This window comes from Meles meles, chromosome 15 (assembly GCF_922984935.1).
Source record: "Meles meles chromosome 15, mMelMel3.1 paternal haplotype, whole genome shotgun sequence".
Taxonomy (NCBI): Eukaryota; Metazoa; Chordata; class Mammalia; order Carnivora; family Mustelidae; genus Meles; species Meles meles.
In genome coordinates this window covers 44,636,583-44,651,743 of record NC_060080.1, presented here as the reverse complement: position 1 = coordinate 44,651,743, position 15,161 = coordinate 44,636,583, and the positions used below count along the sequence as shown (strand labels likewise).

Here is a 15,161-nt window from a genome sequence, read left to right as displayed (position 1 = left end):
TTTCTTAAATTTCACATATGAGTGAAATCATATGGTATTTGTATTTCTGTCACTGACTTATTTTGCTTAGCATAATATTCTCTAGCTTCATCCATGTCATTACAAATGACAAGATTTCATTCTTTTTTATGGCTGAGTAATATTCCTCTGTGTGTGTGTGTGTGTGTGTGTGTGTGTGTGTGTGTACACTATATCTTTTTTATCCTTGCATAGGTCAATGGACACTTGAGCTGTTTCCATAATTTGGCTTTGTAGATAATGTTCCTACAGATATCAAGATATGTATATCCCTTTGATAGTATTTTTGTATTCTTACAGTAAATATATAGTAGTTCAGTTGCTGAATTACAGAGTTGTTCTATTTTTAACTTTTGAGAGAACTTGATACTGTTTCCAGAATGGCTGCACCAGTTTGCATTCCCACCAGCAATGCAAGAGGGTTCCCCTTTCTCTACATCCTCTCCAACACCTGCTTCTTGTGTTTTTTTATTCTAGTCATTCTGACAGGTGTGAGGTGCTATCTCATTGTAGTTTTGATTTGCATTTCCCTGGTGATGAGCGCTGTTCAATACCTTTTTATGTGTCTGTTGGTCATCTATATGTCACCTTTGGGAAAATGTCTGTTCATGTCTTCTGCCTATTTATTGGATTATTTGATTTTGGGGTGTTCAGTTTTATAAGGTATTTTTATATTTTGGATACTAACCCTTTATCAGATATGTCATTTGCAAATATCTTCTCCCATTCCATAGGCTGCTTTTTTAGTTTTGTTGATTGTTTCCTTCACTGTGCAGAAGCTTTTTATTTTGATGATGCCCCAATAGTTTATTTTTGATTTTGCTTCTCTTGTGTCAGGCGGCATATCTAGCAAGAAGTTGCTATGGTTGACGTCAAAGAGGTTTCTTTCTGTGTTCCCCTCTAGGATTTTTAAAATGATTTTATTTATTTATTAGAGAGGAAGAGAGAAAGAGAGAACAATGAGCAGGGAAAGGGGCAGAGGGAGACGCAGACACCCCACTGAACAGGGAGCTTGACACAAGGCTTGATCCTAACACCCTGAGGCAAAGACAGACATTTAACCAACTGAGCCACTCAGGTGTTTACTCCTTGAGGACTTTTATGGTTTAAGGTTTCACATTTAGATGTTTAATCCATTTTGAATTTATTTTTGTGTGCAGAGTAAGAAAGTAGTCCAGTTTCATTCTTTTGCATGCTCCTGTCCGGTTTCCCCAACACTGTTTGTTGAAAACACTGTCTTTTTCCCATTAGATACTCTTTCCTGCTTTGTCAAAGATTCCTTGACCATATAGTTGTGGGTTCATGTCTGGGTTTTCTATTCTGTTCTATTGATCTATGTGTCAGTTGTGCCACTGCCATACTGTTGATTATTACAACTTTGAAGTCCAGAATTGTGATGCCTCCAGCTTTGCTTTTCTTTTTCAAGGATGCTTTGGCTATTCTGTGTCTTTTTGTGATTCTATACATATTTTAGGATTGTTGGTTCTAGCTCTGTAAAAAATGTTGTTGGCATTTTGATAGGGATTGCATTAGAGTAGAGTGCTTTGGGTAGTTAGATATTTTAACAGTATTTCTTCTTCCAATTAATGAGCATGGGATGCCTTATTTTAGGATTATTTGTTCCATTTCTTTGAAAAAAGTTTATGGTATTTTGATCAGGATTGCATCAAATGTGTAGATTGCTTTAGGTAGCATAGGCATTTTCACAATATATGTTTTTCCAATCCATGAGCATGGAACATCTTTCCATTTTTTTGTGTCTTCCTCAATTTCTTTCATGAGTACTTTATAGTTTTCTGAGTATAGATTCTTTGCCTCTTTGGTTAGGTTTATTCCTAGGTATCTTACAGTTTTGGGTGCAATTGTAAATGGGATTGACTCCTTAATTTCTCTTTCTTCTGTCTTGCTGTTGGTGTATAGAAATGCAACTGATTTCTGGCACTGATTTTATATCCTGACACTTTACTGAATTCCTGTATGAGTTCTAGCAGTTTTGGAGTGGAGTTTTTTGGGTTTTCCACAAAAAGTACATTATCATCTGCAAAGAGTGAGAGTTTGACCTCTTCTTTGCTGATTCAGATGCCTTTTATTACTTTTTGTTGTCTGATTGCTGAGGTTAGGAGTTCTAGTACTATGTTGAATAGCATTGGTGAGAATAGACATCCCTGCCGTGCTCCTGACCTTAGGGGGAAAGCTCTCAGTTTTTCTCCATTGAGAATGATATTCTCTGTGGGTTTTTCATAGATGGCTTTGTTGATATTGAGGTATGTACCCTCTGTCCCTACCTTGTGAAGAGTTTTGATCAAAAAAAGATGCTGTAATTTGTCAAATGCTTTTCAGCATCTATTGAAAGTATCCTATGTTGTTCTTTCTTTTTTAATGTATTGTATCCCATTGATTGATTTGTGGATGTTGAACCAACCTTGCAGACCAAGATCCCACTTGGTCATGGTGAATAATTTTTTAATGTACTGTTGGATCCTATTGGCTAGTATTTTGGTGAGAATTTTTGCATCTGTGTTCATCAAGGATATGGGTCTGTAATTCTCCTTTTTGGTGGGGACTTTGTCTGGTTTTTGGGATCAAGGTAATTCTGGCCTCATAAAATGAGTTTAGAATAAGGAAATGGTCCACTTTCATTCTTCTTCCATTTCTATTTTTTGGAACAGTTTCAGGGGAATTGGTATTAATTCTTCTTTAAATCATTAGTAGAATTCTCCTGGGGAGCCCTCTGGGCCTGGGCTCTTGTTTGTTGGGAGATTTTTGATGACTGCTTCAATCTCCTTACTGGTGAAAGGTCTGTTTGGGTTTTCTGTGTCTTCCTGGTTCAGTTTTGGTAGTTTATCTGTCTCTAGGAATGCATCCATTTCTTCCAGATTGTCAAATTTGCTGGCGTATAGTTGCTCATAATATGTTCTTATAATTGTTTGTATTTCTTTGGTGTTGGTTGTGATCTCTCCTCTTTCATTAATGATTATATTAATTTGGGTCCTTTCTCTTTTCTTTTTGAAAAGTCTGGCCAGGGGTTTATCAATCTTATTAATTCTTTCAAAGAACCAGCTCCTAGTTTCGTTGATCTGTCCTACTGTTCTTTTGGTTTCTATTTCATTGATTTCTGCTCTGATCCTTAGTATTTCTCTTCTCCTGCTGGGTTTAGGCTTTCTTTGTTGTTCTTTCTCCAGCTCCTTTAGGTGTAGGGTTATGTTGCGTACTTTAGGCCTTTCTTGTTTCTTGAGAAATGCTTGTATTGCTATATAGTTTCCTCTCAGGACTGCCTTTGCTGTGCCCCAAAGATTTGAATAGTTGTATTTTCATTTGTTTCCATGAATTTTTTTCAATTCTTCTTTAATTTCCTGTTGACCCATTCATCCTTTAGTATGATGCTCTTTAGCCTTCATGTATTTGAGTTCTTTCCAACTTTCCTCTTATGGTTGAGTTCTAGTTTCAAAGCATTGTGGTCTGAAGATACACAGGGAATGATCCCAGTCTTTTGGTTCCGGTTGAGACCTGATTTGTGGCCCAAGTTGTGATCTATTCTGGAGAATGTTCATTCTAGAGAACTAGAATGAACTAGCACTAGAGAAGAATGTGTATTCTGTTGCTTTGGGATGAAATGTTCTGAATATATCTGTGATGTCCATCTGGTCCAGTGTGTCATTTAAGGCCTTGATTTCCTTGTTGATCTTTTGCTTGGATGATTTTTCCATTTCTGTGAGGGGGGGGTGTTAAAGTCCCCCACTATTATTGTATTATTATTGGTGTGTTTCTTTGACTTTGTTATTAATTGGTTTATATAGTTGACTGTTCCCATGTTAGGGGAACATATTTAAAACTGTTAGATCTTCTTGTTGGACAGACCCTTTGAGTATGATATAGTGTCCTTCCTCATCTCTTATGGTCTTTGGCTTAAAATCTAATTTACATGATCTAAGGATTGCCACCCCAGTTTTCTTTTTATGTCCATTAGCATGGTAAATTGTTTTCCACCCCTTCACTTTCAGTCTGGAGGTGCTTTGGGTCTAAAATGCGTTTCTTGCAGACAGCATATTGATGGGTTTTAGTTTTTCATCCATTCTGATACCCTGTGTCTTTTGATTGAGGCATTTAGCCCATTTACGCTCAGGGTAATTATGGAAGGATAGGAATTTAGCGCTATTGTATTGCCTGTAAGGTGACTGTTACTGCATATGTCTCTGTTCCTTTCTGGTCTGTTACTTTTAGGCTCTTTCTTTGCTTAGAGGAGCCCTTTCAGTATTTCCTGTAGGGCTGGTTTGGTGTTTGCAAATTCTTTTAATTTTTGTTTGTACTGGAAACTTTTTATATCTCCTTCTATTTTCAATGATAGCCTAGCTGGATATAGTATCCTTAGCTGCATATTTTTCTCACTTAGTGCTCTGAATATATCATGCCAGTTCTTTCTGGCCTGCCAGGTCTCTGTGGATAAGTCTGCTGCCAATCTGATATTTCTATCATTGTATGTTACAGACTTCTTGTCCTGAGCTGGTTTCAGGATTTTCTCTTTGTCGCTAAGACTTGTAAGTTTTACTATTAGATGATGGGGTGTGGACCCATTTTTATTGATTTTGAGGGGTGTTCTCTGTGCATTCTGGATTTTGATTCTTGTTCCCTTTGCCATATTAGGGAAATTCTCTACTATAATTTGCTCCAATATACCTTCTGCCCGTCTCTCTCTTTTTTTCTTCTTCTGGAATCCCAATTATTCTAATACTGTTTCATCTTATGGTATCACTTATCTCTCGAATTTTTCCTTCGTGGTCCAGTAGTTGTTTGTCTCTCCTTTGCTCAGCTTCTTTATTTTTTATCGTTTGGTCTTCTATATCACTAATTCTTTCTTCTGCCTCATTTAGCCTAGCAGTTAGAGCCTCCATTTTTTATTGCACCTCATTAATAGCCTTTTGATTTCAACTTGGTTAGATTTTAGTTCTTTTATTTCTCCAGAAAGGAAATTTATTTCTCCAGAAAGGAATTTTATTTCTCCAGAAAATGTTTCTCTAATATCTTCTATGCCTTTTTCAAGCCCAGAAGCACCTTGAGAATCATTGTTTTGAACTCCAGTTGTGACTTATTACCAATGTTTGTATTAATTAGGTCCCTAGCCATCAGTACTGTCACTTGTATTTTTGTTTTGTTTTTTTTAGCCATGAGTTTTTCTGCCTTGTCATTTTATTTATATAAGAAAAGAAACACTAAATGGGTGGCAAAGGCCCCAGAAAAATGTATGCTAACCAAATCAGAAGAGATCCAAAACTGGGGGCAAAAGAAAGGGAGGGAAAAAAAAATAAAATAAATATTAGCCTGGTGAATAGAACAGAGCCACCCACTTGATTTTCGCTGTATTTTGGCCTCTTCGAACTAACTACCTCACAAAATTTTAAGGAAAGAAAAACATATATACAAAAATAAGGGTAAACACGATGAAGGAATATGATACAAATACAGGAATGTGACTGTAAAAATGGAAAATTTTAAAAAATTCTAAAAAAGAAATGATAAGTTGGTTAGAAAAAGAAAAAAAAAAAGAGGATGGAATATGCTCAGGCTGGAGACTAGAACAAAGTCATGTGCTAGATTAGGGTATATTTTGATCTAGTATATGAAATTTATCCCAAAATTTTTTAGGGGTAAAAAAAAACCCCTATATGTATACAAAAAATAAGGTTAAATACAATGAAGGGATTAAAATATGACTATAACAGTGAAGGTTTAAATAGATTTCTTTTATGAAAGTTATTGTTAAAATAAACTAGTTATAAAACGTTAAAAGAGGAAAGAGGAAAAGTTAAAAAAATAGAATATGAAAAAAAAGAAAAGAAAATTTAACTTTGCAAGACTAAAGGATCATAGGGGAAAAGCCATGAATTCTATATGTTGCTTTCCCCTAGTGCTGGAGTTCCGCTATTCTCCTAGATCAGTGAGCTTTGTCTTGGCTGGATGTTCTTGCTGATCTTCTGTGGGAGGGGCCTGTTGCAGTTATTTTCAAATGTCTTTGTTTGAGGAGGAATTGCACAGCCCTTGCCAGGGACCAGGCTAAGTAATCTGCTCCGGTTTACTCTTGGAGCTTTTGTTCCCTGAACGCTTTCTATAGAGCTATGGAGGATGGAAATGAAAATGGCAGTCTCCCAATCTCTGGCCCAGAGGAGTTGAGAGCTCAGGGACTCATTCCTCAGTGAACCCCAGAAACAAGTAGTCAATTACTCCTGTCTCCCTTGTCTATGGCTGTACTCCAAGCTCACCTGGCCTGTGACTGAGCTTTCTGTTTCTGGCACACGGCCCTGTTTGGAGTCTCCAAACCCAGCAGATTCCTGCTGCAGTGTACCTCCCAGAGCATGAATGTGAGTCTCTATGGATTTGCCACTTGCGGGGTCCCTGCTTGAAGAGCAGTGGCCAAACTGTGCCTTGGATCATGATTTAAGGTAACCCTGATCTGAAAGCTCACTCTTCAGCTCTGTCTCTGTAGCCAGCTTTCCTGCTCTGATACCTGGCACTCTGCCACACTCAGACACATCCGATCTTTCTGTGACTCCGGAGGACCTGAGACCACACTGTTCCCGTGAGGGCTCCACCTCCAATTAGCCTCTGGAGCAATGTTCCTCAGGGGAGCAGACTTCGAAAAGTTCTGATTTTGTGCTCCACTGCTCCACTTGCTGGGAGCTGGTCCCTCCCTCTGCGGTCTATCTTCCCATTGCTTTGAATTCACTTCTCCATTCATCCTACCTTTCAGAAAGTGTTGAATTTTCTGTTCTTAGAATTGCTGCTCTCCTCTTCTATCTCCTGTTGAGTTTGTAGGTGTTTGGAATGGTTTGAAACCTATCTAGATGAACTCCTGGAATCTGATGTCATTTGAGTCTGCTACTCCTCCACCATCTTGTCTCTCTCCTATATTTACATTTTGAAGTAATACATTTACTCATGCATAATTTAAAAATAAAAAGGGTACCTAATTTAATCATAATGAAGACTACAGAGGAAAAATTTTGCTTTTTCAATCAATGATCTGGGGACATTTGGTTACTTCTATGAAAAACTAAAGTAAGAGTGTGATTCCTATCTCATCTTATACACAAAAAAGAAGCTGCATGTGGATTTAATATCTAAATATGAAAAGGAAACTTTAAAATTTTAGAATAAAATGGGAGACTATATTTATGATCTTGGGGTAAGGATGAAGTTTAATATTCCAACTTTATTGAGATAAAATTGACATAGGTCATTGTGTAAGTATAAGGTATATAGTGTATTGATTTGATACACATATATATTGCAAAATGGTTACTACCATAGTGTTAACATCTCCAGCAAGGAAGAACTTTTTTTTTTTTTTTTAAGATTTTATTTATTTATTTGACAGATGGAGAACACAAGCAGGGGGAGTAGCAGGCAGAGGGAGAAGGAGAAGCAGGCTCCCCACAGAGTGGGGGGGCCCAATGTGGGGCTTGATCCCAGGACCTTGAGATCTTGACCTGAGCCAAAGGCAGTAGCTTAAACAACTGAGCCACCCAGATGCCCACAAGGAAGAACTTCTTTTTTTTTTTTGGAATTTATTTATTTGACAGAGAGAGAGATCACAAGTAGGCAGAGAGGCAGGCAGAGAGAGAGGGGGAAGCAGGCTCCCCGCTGAGCAGAGAGCCCGACATGGGGCTCGATCCCAGGACCCTGAAATCACGACCCGAGCCGAAAGCAGAGGCCCAAACCACTGAGCCACCGAGGTGCCCCAAGGAAGAACTTCTTAAAGACCACATGAAAAGTACAAACTTCAGTAGAAATGATTTGTGCATTTGGCCCAATAAAATTACAATTTATATTAAAAAACTGTAATGACAGTGATCTACAGGCTAAGACTAGAAGTAATTTTTGAAACATGAATAAATAACAAAAGACTAGAATCCAATATACCTAAAGAGCTCAGATACCAATTTAGATAAAAAAACAAAACAGAATTTAAAAAACAAAACCAAAAACAAGTCATTAGAAAAATATGCAAAAGCTCACATTAACAATTCAAAGAAAAGGATATATGAATGAAAATAATAAGGACCAATAAATGATAAAAACAGACCCAGCCTCCTCTGTCATCAAGGTAATGAAAATTAAATTTTTTCAGATCCATCAGATTGACAGAAACATAAGCGAGTAAATATATTTAAATTGACATATGTACAGAAAAGTTCATGAAATATGAATGTACAACTTGAACATTATTTTAAAAATAACCTGTATATCCATCACCCAGTTCCAGATGCCCCAGTATACCTCTCACAGATCACAGTATCTTTGCTCTCCGCTGGTTGTAACTATTACTTTGAGTTTGGGCAGCGGTGTGCTGATTTTATCTAGAAGGAATAACCCTCACTTATGCAGCATTTGCTGATTTCCATGGAATAAGTACTTTTATTAGGGCAGATTTCAAGCAACCAGCTGATCAACTGACTCAACAGATTCTTGAAAATTTAACAGCAGCAGCTCTTATGAGCATGGCAAACCCACTCTAGCACTCAACTGCCACTTTCCTTACTTCACTTTATCTTCCTTAAAAAAAAATTGCTATCTAAATAAGCATCCTCAAATAGTTTATATTAACTACTTCTCACATCAATATTATTATATTACTTAATTAAATTGTTTTTGAAGGCTTCCTGTATTCTGGAAGAGTTTAAATAGCATTGGGGTTATCTGCTTTTTAAAGGTTTAGTGCATTCCTCTGAGACATCACCTAGATTTACTGATTTTTTTTTTTTTACTAGCTTTCTCTTTAACACCTTATTTATGTCTTCCATGGAAATCAGACTATAGATTTTTTAAAATTTCCTTTCTGGTCAGCACTGGTAAATTATATTTTCCTAGAAAGGTACATCCTCCAGGTCATCAAATTTATTTACATGTATTGAGGAAAGTAGTTTTAAGATACTTTTAATTTTGTTTCCTCAGGTTATTTCACTGTTACCTTTTTTACTTTTAAATATTTGTTTTTCTCTGACTTTTTCTTTTTTTTTTTTTTTAAAGATTTTATTTATTTATTTGAGAGAGAGAGCATGAGAGGGGAGAAGGTCAGAGGGAGAAGGAGACTCCCCATGGAGCTGGAAGCCTGATGTAGGACTTGATCCTGGGACTCCAGGATCATGACCTGAGCCAAAGACAGTTGCTTAACCAACTGAGTCACCCAGGCACCAACTCCTGCTTTTTCTTGATAGCAATCTAGATATATTTCTTTACATCAGGGTTTTGTTTTTTTTTTAAGAAACTGTTCTAGACTTACATCCATTGTTTCATTATTCTCTAAATCATTAATCTGTTCTTGTAATTTTATTAGTTTTTTTCCTACTTTTTTCTAAATTCCTGACTCAGATCATTATTGTTTTCATTATCTCTGGTACATTCATGTTTGTAATGAAGGCCATTTGTTTTCTTCTGAAATCACCATTTTAATGTTCTTATAAAAATGAAACATATATAGTAAAAAGAGTAAAGAGTACCAAATTGTGATTCAGGACACAGAGGTCCCAAATCTAATTCTCTTTTTGTCTATCAGTCTCTCTGCCGGTATCATCTTGGGCATATCACTTAGCTTTCCTCTTTCAGTGTCCATTTCCTCAACTAGAAAATAAGGAAATATTTGAAGATCTCAAAACTTCTATTTTGCTGTTGCATTTAATAAATACGTTCCTATCACCAACTTACCACTTCAGGAATTTGAACTGACTCTAGTCTCAAACTTCTTAAATAATGATATACTAGTTTGTCTAAGAACTATAGTCTCCTATGTAATCACAGATGACATGCTTCTAATCCTTCTTCGGCTGCAAAATGGGAGTCTGAGCCTCAAGCAAATCACTCTATTGGTGTTCCTTACTAACTTAGCTTATTTTGTCATAACCAATCAACTGTTGAAAGTTATATAAAGTTGATGAGGAACTGTTTCCCCAAATCCTTTGAAATTCTTGAAATAAATGAACACACATGATTGTCAGTAATAAAAAAATAAGCAGCATGCACATTTTTGTGAACAGGTTAAGATGAGACAAAATTAACAGATACTACATCAGAGTAAAACTTAAAAAGAGAGATTATAAGGCCTGGAAGTTAAGGGAAAATGTGTAATGATGACAACAGAATTAAACATTGACAGATTCTGCCATCTAAACCTTCCTTAAGAAATATAAAGCAAAACCAAGGAAAAATTTATTAAAAGAGAGTAAAAAAAATGTTAGAAAATGGAAGCGTGATTGTCACAGAATCTTATCCATATTACATAATATTTGCATGTAAAATCCCTGTCATAGTTAAAAATCTAAGCAGTAATTTAAAAAAATCATTGTCCTTTGTGGAAGAATTGATGTTACCATAGCAAAATGGAATATCTTAAGTTTTGAATTTACCAGTGTGTGTGTGTTTACGCATTGACATGAACACAATATATTTTTGGTTTTGCTATGAACGTAAAAAATGCCAGAAGGGAAATTGAGAGGGAAACCGAACAAAATGCCCTTCATTTACATTTATTTTCTGAAGCCATTTTAAGTCTCCCATTTTATAAAATGTTATTATTTAACAATGGCAGTCATTGCCCACTCTGTATATCCCTACATGTTCTAAATAAATTGCTTCTGAGTAGTTTTTCTCCACATCTCTCCACATCTCTAACTATAGGAATGTAATTTTGTGACCTTAAAAAATGCATTGATTTTTAGATGCACATGTGGAGAGCAGAATAAGTAATAATGCTAAAAAAAAGAATAAATTTATTGTTTTATTTACCTCTCAAGAAAGAGAAAGAAAAGTTACATGCTACATTTTGTTTAAGGATTTATGATGCGGCATAGTTTCCTTTTCTTTTTTAATAAATATTTAAAATACATGTAATATTAAACAGTCCACCAAATTGAAAATCTTATGTGAAAATATGGGACAATGGTTTGCAAGCATAAAGACAACCTGCTGTCACACAGGGTTGTGTGTCTTCCTTCATAAGTCAGTACCAGACAAGCCAATGAGAGTGACGGCTCAAAATTTTTCATAAAATCTGACTGAACAGTTCCCAGTTATATACGAGAGACCACTGCTTTCAAAGTGTCAAAGTAAACTTAAAAATATAATACAGTATAGTGCTGGACATGGCATGAAAGACAAGGCATGTTCATTTATTCAGGCTAGACTCTAATTTAGGTCATAGGTCATAGACACTATGACCTTTATAAAGTTTAGATAAGTTAATAATTTTTAGTTCATTTTTCTCTCCTCTAAAATGGGAATAATAATGGTTACTTGCTAGGGTTGTCATAAACACAAATGAGGTAGTATATATAATAGCACAGGCACATACAAGTATTTAAATATTAAATTCCTATTGCCCTTGTAGTGATCATCTTTTTTTAATGAACCACTGTTTAAAAATAAAGAAATTAAGGTAAGGAATAAAATATGAGCATGCACATCAAAATAGAGAAAAATATTCCTTAAAAGTGAATGGAATTAACTTTTAACTATTTTAACTATTAACATGGAAATTGAAGTGAATCCAGAAAACCTTCAAAATTCTTCTGATGTGGGCAGAATAAAATCAAATATAAAAACAAAGTCCTGGAAAAACAATATAATTATGCTGTATATGTTGTTTCAGAGGCAAAGGCCCATTGAAAAATACATCTGATGTTATTAATGCCGCCAAGAAAATTGCTGAAGCAGGTTCTCGAATGGACAAATTAGCCCGCGCGGTGGCTGATCAGGTAATATCAGAGGAAGAGCAAACACATGCTGTGTGGTATCATTAATTAGTGCTTGGGTTCTGTAATGGGTTTTATGTACCCTATAAAATGCTTCTGAAGGATGAATTGTTATCACTAACATTTTACAAACAGGCCTCTAACTCTGCTGAGACTGAGCTGATGGCAAAGGTAGGTTCAGTTAAGGGGATCTCATTAAAGCTCATGACCAAAACTTCTTGAGAAAGAAGAGTACCTGCTACTTCAGAGACATAACTCCCAAAGCGTGGGTTATGCTGGCTGCCTTCATGCAGCAAGTCAAGGACACTACATAGGGAGGAAGAGAAAGAAGAGCTTGAACTTTTGTTTTTTCATATTGATCTTCTTCTATTGATGCTCTTCATAATTCATAGTACTTAATGCACTAACATAAATGGGATTAATCCACATAATCAAGAGCTTCCAGATCTCATTTTCATCCAGATTTAAAAGTATCACAGATAAATGAAATTTGCAGAGTATCTTTTCAGACTGGAATCAGATATGTGTGAGGGTAGTTCTCAATCTCACCTTGAATGTTTGAGTCGATCTCTGTACTCTTCATGTTATGTGGCTTAAACTGAAACTCTAAAATCCTGTTCTAAATATGTCTAGTTGCAGTAGAGTCCCATTCCTAATAACAGTAATTTAAGAAGTAAACTTTTACAGGTAACTAATTCTCATCTTATTCTTTTCATTTTTTTTTAATTGGTAAAATGCTTGTAATGTGTTCTCATCTTATTCTTACCACAAGCATGAATTTGCTTACTAGATTTCAATGCAGTGATGCTTTCTGGAGACCCTAAGAGACCTAGGATTTTTCCTTCTCCATAGATGGCCCTACTCTCCTATGATTTTTGAGTTGCTTCTCCTCATTTTCTTCCTTCATTCCTTAATATTTGGCTGTTGCCATAAATACTTGCTCTCTTCAGGCTCTGAGATTCTAGAGTCCTTTGGGTCAATACCAAACTCACTCATCTTCTAAACACTGAAAAGAAAAACACATGATAAAACTATCAAGTCTACATTTATAATAAGCCAACAGATTGTCTCATTTTAAGTTTTTTACATATATGATGGCTAATCGAAAGGAATGTATTTTGCTTGCTTTGAAATTTTTGAGAAACACTTAATAGTAAAGATAATTCACTAAATACCATCCTTTGACTATCCCCTAAAATTTGTGTGGGTAGAAGACCAAACCATTACTAAGTTACTAATTTCAGGACACTATCAACTGCCAGGCCTCCTGTAGTTTGTAGCATACATTGAACTGCTTTATACAGAGTTCTATATGTATCCCAGAAAGTTCATGGAGACAGTGAATGTACTTGGAAATGTGCATGCATGTATGCAAACAAACAAAAATACACCAGCCAGGAAGGAATGCCACATTTTTTTGCCCACAAAGGTAGAGGGAACTTGGGATGAGTGGAATGAGAGGAGATTGGTGGTAGTCCTGAAAAGAGTTTTGTGAGGAAGGACTTCTTCCCAGAGGAGAAAGTGGGTGGAGTTTGGATCGCTTTTCCATAAACTCTGAATCTCAGTCACTGAAATTGTTTCTTAGTATGTTTAAGCTCCTTGAGTTCGATATTTTTTATTGTGATTTTTGTTTTTGCCTTTGCATTTTTAGACCCTTTTTCCAACTATTATGCAACTTAAATCCTGGCCCCAAACGGTTTGGCTATCTGGAAAGCACTCCACACGTGCACACAAACAAATCCCAAGATTCTAGACGTATTTTGAAATGAAATGACAAAGTATTTAACTGCTATTTTGTGATAACTTTTAAAATAAACAGATGAGGGTTAAATATAACCCTCTCTTTGTAGCATTCTCACTGTCATCAGCTGTGAAGGAACTTGCAATTTTTGCTAATGTTTTGTCTGAATAGGACGCTTCTTTCTCAAAATCTGCACCTCTTTCCATGATACCAGAATTATTTTTCTTGGTCCATCATGCTTTTATGTGTGTTTTAAATAATAGAATAGAATGAGCATTAGCAAGGAATGGATTTGTTGCCTTTATTTTGCCTGAAAATATTTTTATGAAGATTTGAGATATGCAAGCAATATAAACTTTTTACGGACTGTTGCATTTTTAATTACTGTTCCATTGAGATAGAAGTTCCAGTTTAATTTGCTGCAAGGTATTTGTATCGAAAGCCTTGTCAGCCCTCTAGGGAGATATCATTTTAAAGTTAATTCCTTTCAGTATATGGGTCTCTGGAGAAGGATAAATATTACAGTATTAAGTACTTGTAGAAAGCTAAAAACAGTCTCTGTGGGATTCTTTCTTGATAAATGCAGTTAGTGAAAAAAGTACCATAATGGTATTATATATAAAAGGGACCCCTATGTCATTTATTAAAGAAATGATTGTGTCACAACCACTGGCTTCACATTCTTAATGGAACAACTGCCTTTCTTGCTTTTCTTCCTTTCTTTCCTTCCTTCCTTCCTTCTTTCTTTCTCTGTTTCTTTCTTTTCTCTTTTCTTCTTTTCTTTTCAGAATTGCCTTTCTTCAGCTAAAAGGAAACCTAGCTGGAGTCTTTTTTTTTTCATACTCTTATTCTAATTAAGTTACTTCGGTGTTGGCTCTAGGTTTTTATTTTTTACAGTGTTTCATCAAGGGATCTGGTGAGTATTTGCTCTTTACAAGTGCCAGATTGAGCCAGAACAATGGGATGGCCTACAGAATCTTGAACTGAACTTTTGATAGCAATAGAAACATATTTCAGTGGCAAATAGCCATTGGTATTGAAGCCTCAGAAATGCTTTAGGGAGTCATGTAAATGTCTATGGAAGTGTTCAGTTAAGCTCAGTTGTATTTGATGAAGATCTACCTACTAGGTAATAAAGAGAATTCAAAATCCTGGTCCTAGTTGGCTCTGGAACAACCTCTGAAGGGTTCTGTTTTTACTCTTAGGAGTTTGTTTCAATTGGCTTCAAATTCATTCTACTTAAATCAATTGCGCTAACAGTGGTCATGATCCTTCTCAGAGTCTCTTATTTAAAGAAAGTTTATAATGTTGCTAAAATTTTGATAAACATAAAAGTACAAAAAATGAAAGAGGCTTCTTTTAGTGACTGATACTTTTCTGAGAAATCCAAAGGAAAAAAGCGATTTCCCCCCCAACTAAGTGAATTGAAATTCTGTGCTATGCTGTGTCAGAGAGATTGCTACCTGGAGCAATTTCCTTCTAGCTTCTGTTGCTTTGGCTGTCCATATTAACAAAACTACACTTGGTGAATGTTGGATGGGCCACTAGGAAAAAACCTGGAGAATATTTGGTTTTCTTAACAGTTCAGAAGACAACTGGTAAAATTACTCAAAAACATGTACAAAAGTTCCCAGAAGACTTTATGGAAGATCTTCAGTATTCTT

General features: G+C 35.8%; 1 protein-coding gene across 5 annotated transcripts in view; it reads left to right on the top strand.

Annotated features, from left to right (window-relative positions):
• CTNNA2 (catenin alpha 2) overlaps positions 1-15,161 on the top strand; it is a 1,143,090-nt gene that overhangs the window by 1,081,240 nt on the left and 46,689 nt on the right. For all 5 annotated transcript variants that reach the window (XM_045979218.1, XM_045979219.1, XM_045979220.1 and 2 more), the window contains one exon: positions 11,654-11,759. In XM_045979218.1, coding sequence (XP_045835174.1) covers positions 11,654-11,759 — 106 coding nt within the window. The remainder of the gene's footprint in view (positions 1-11,653; positions 11,760-15,161) is intronic.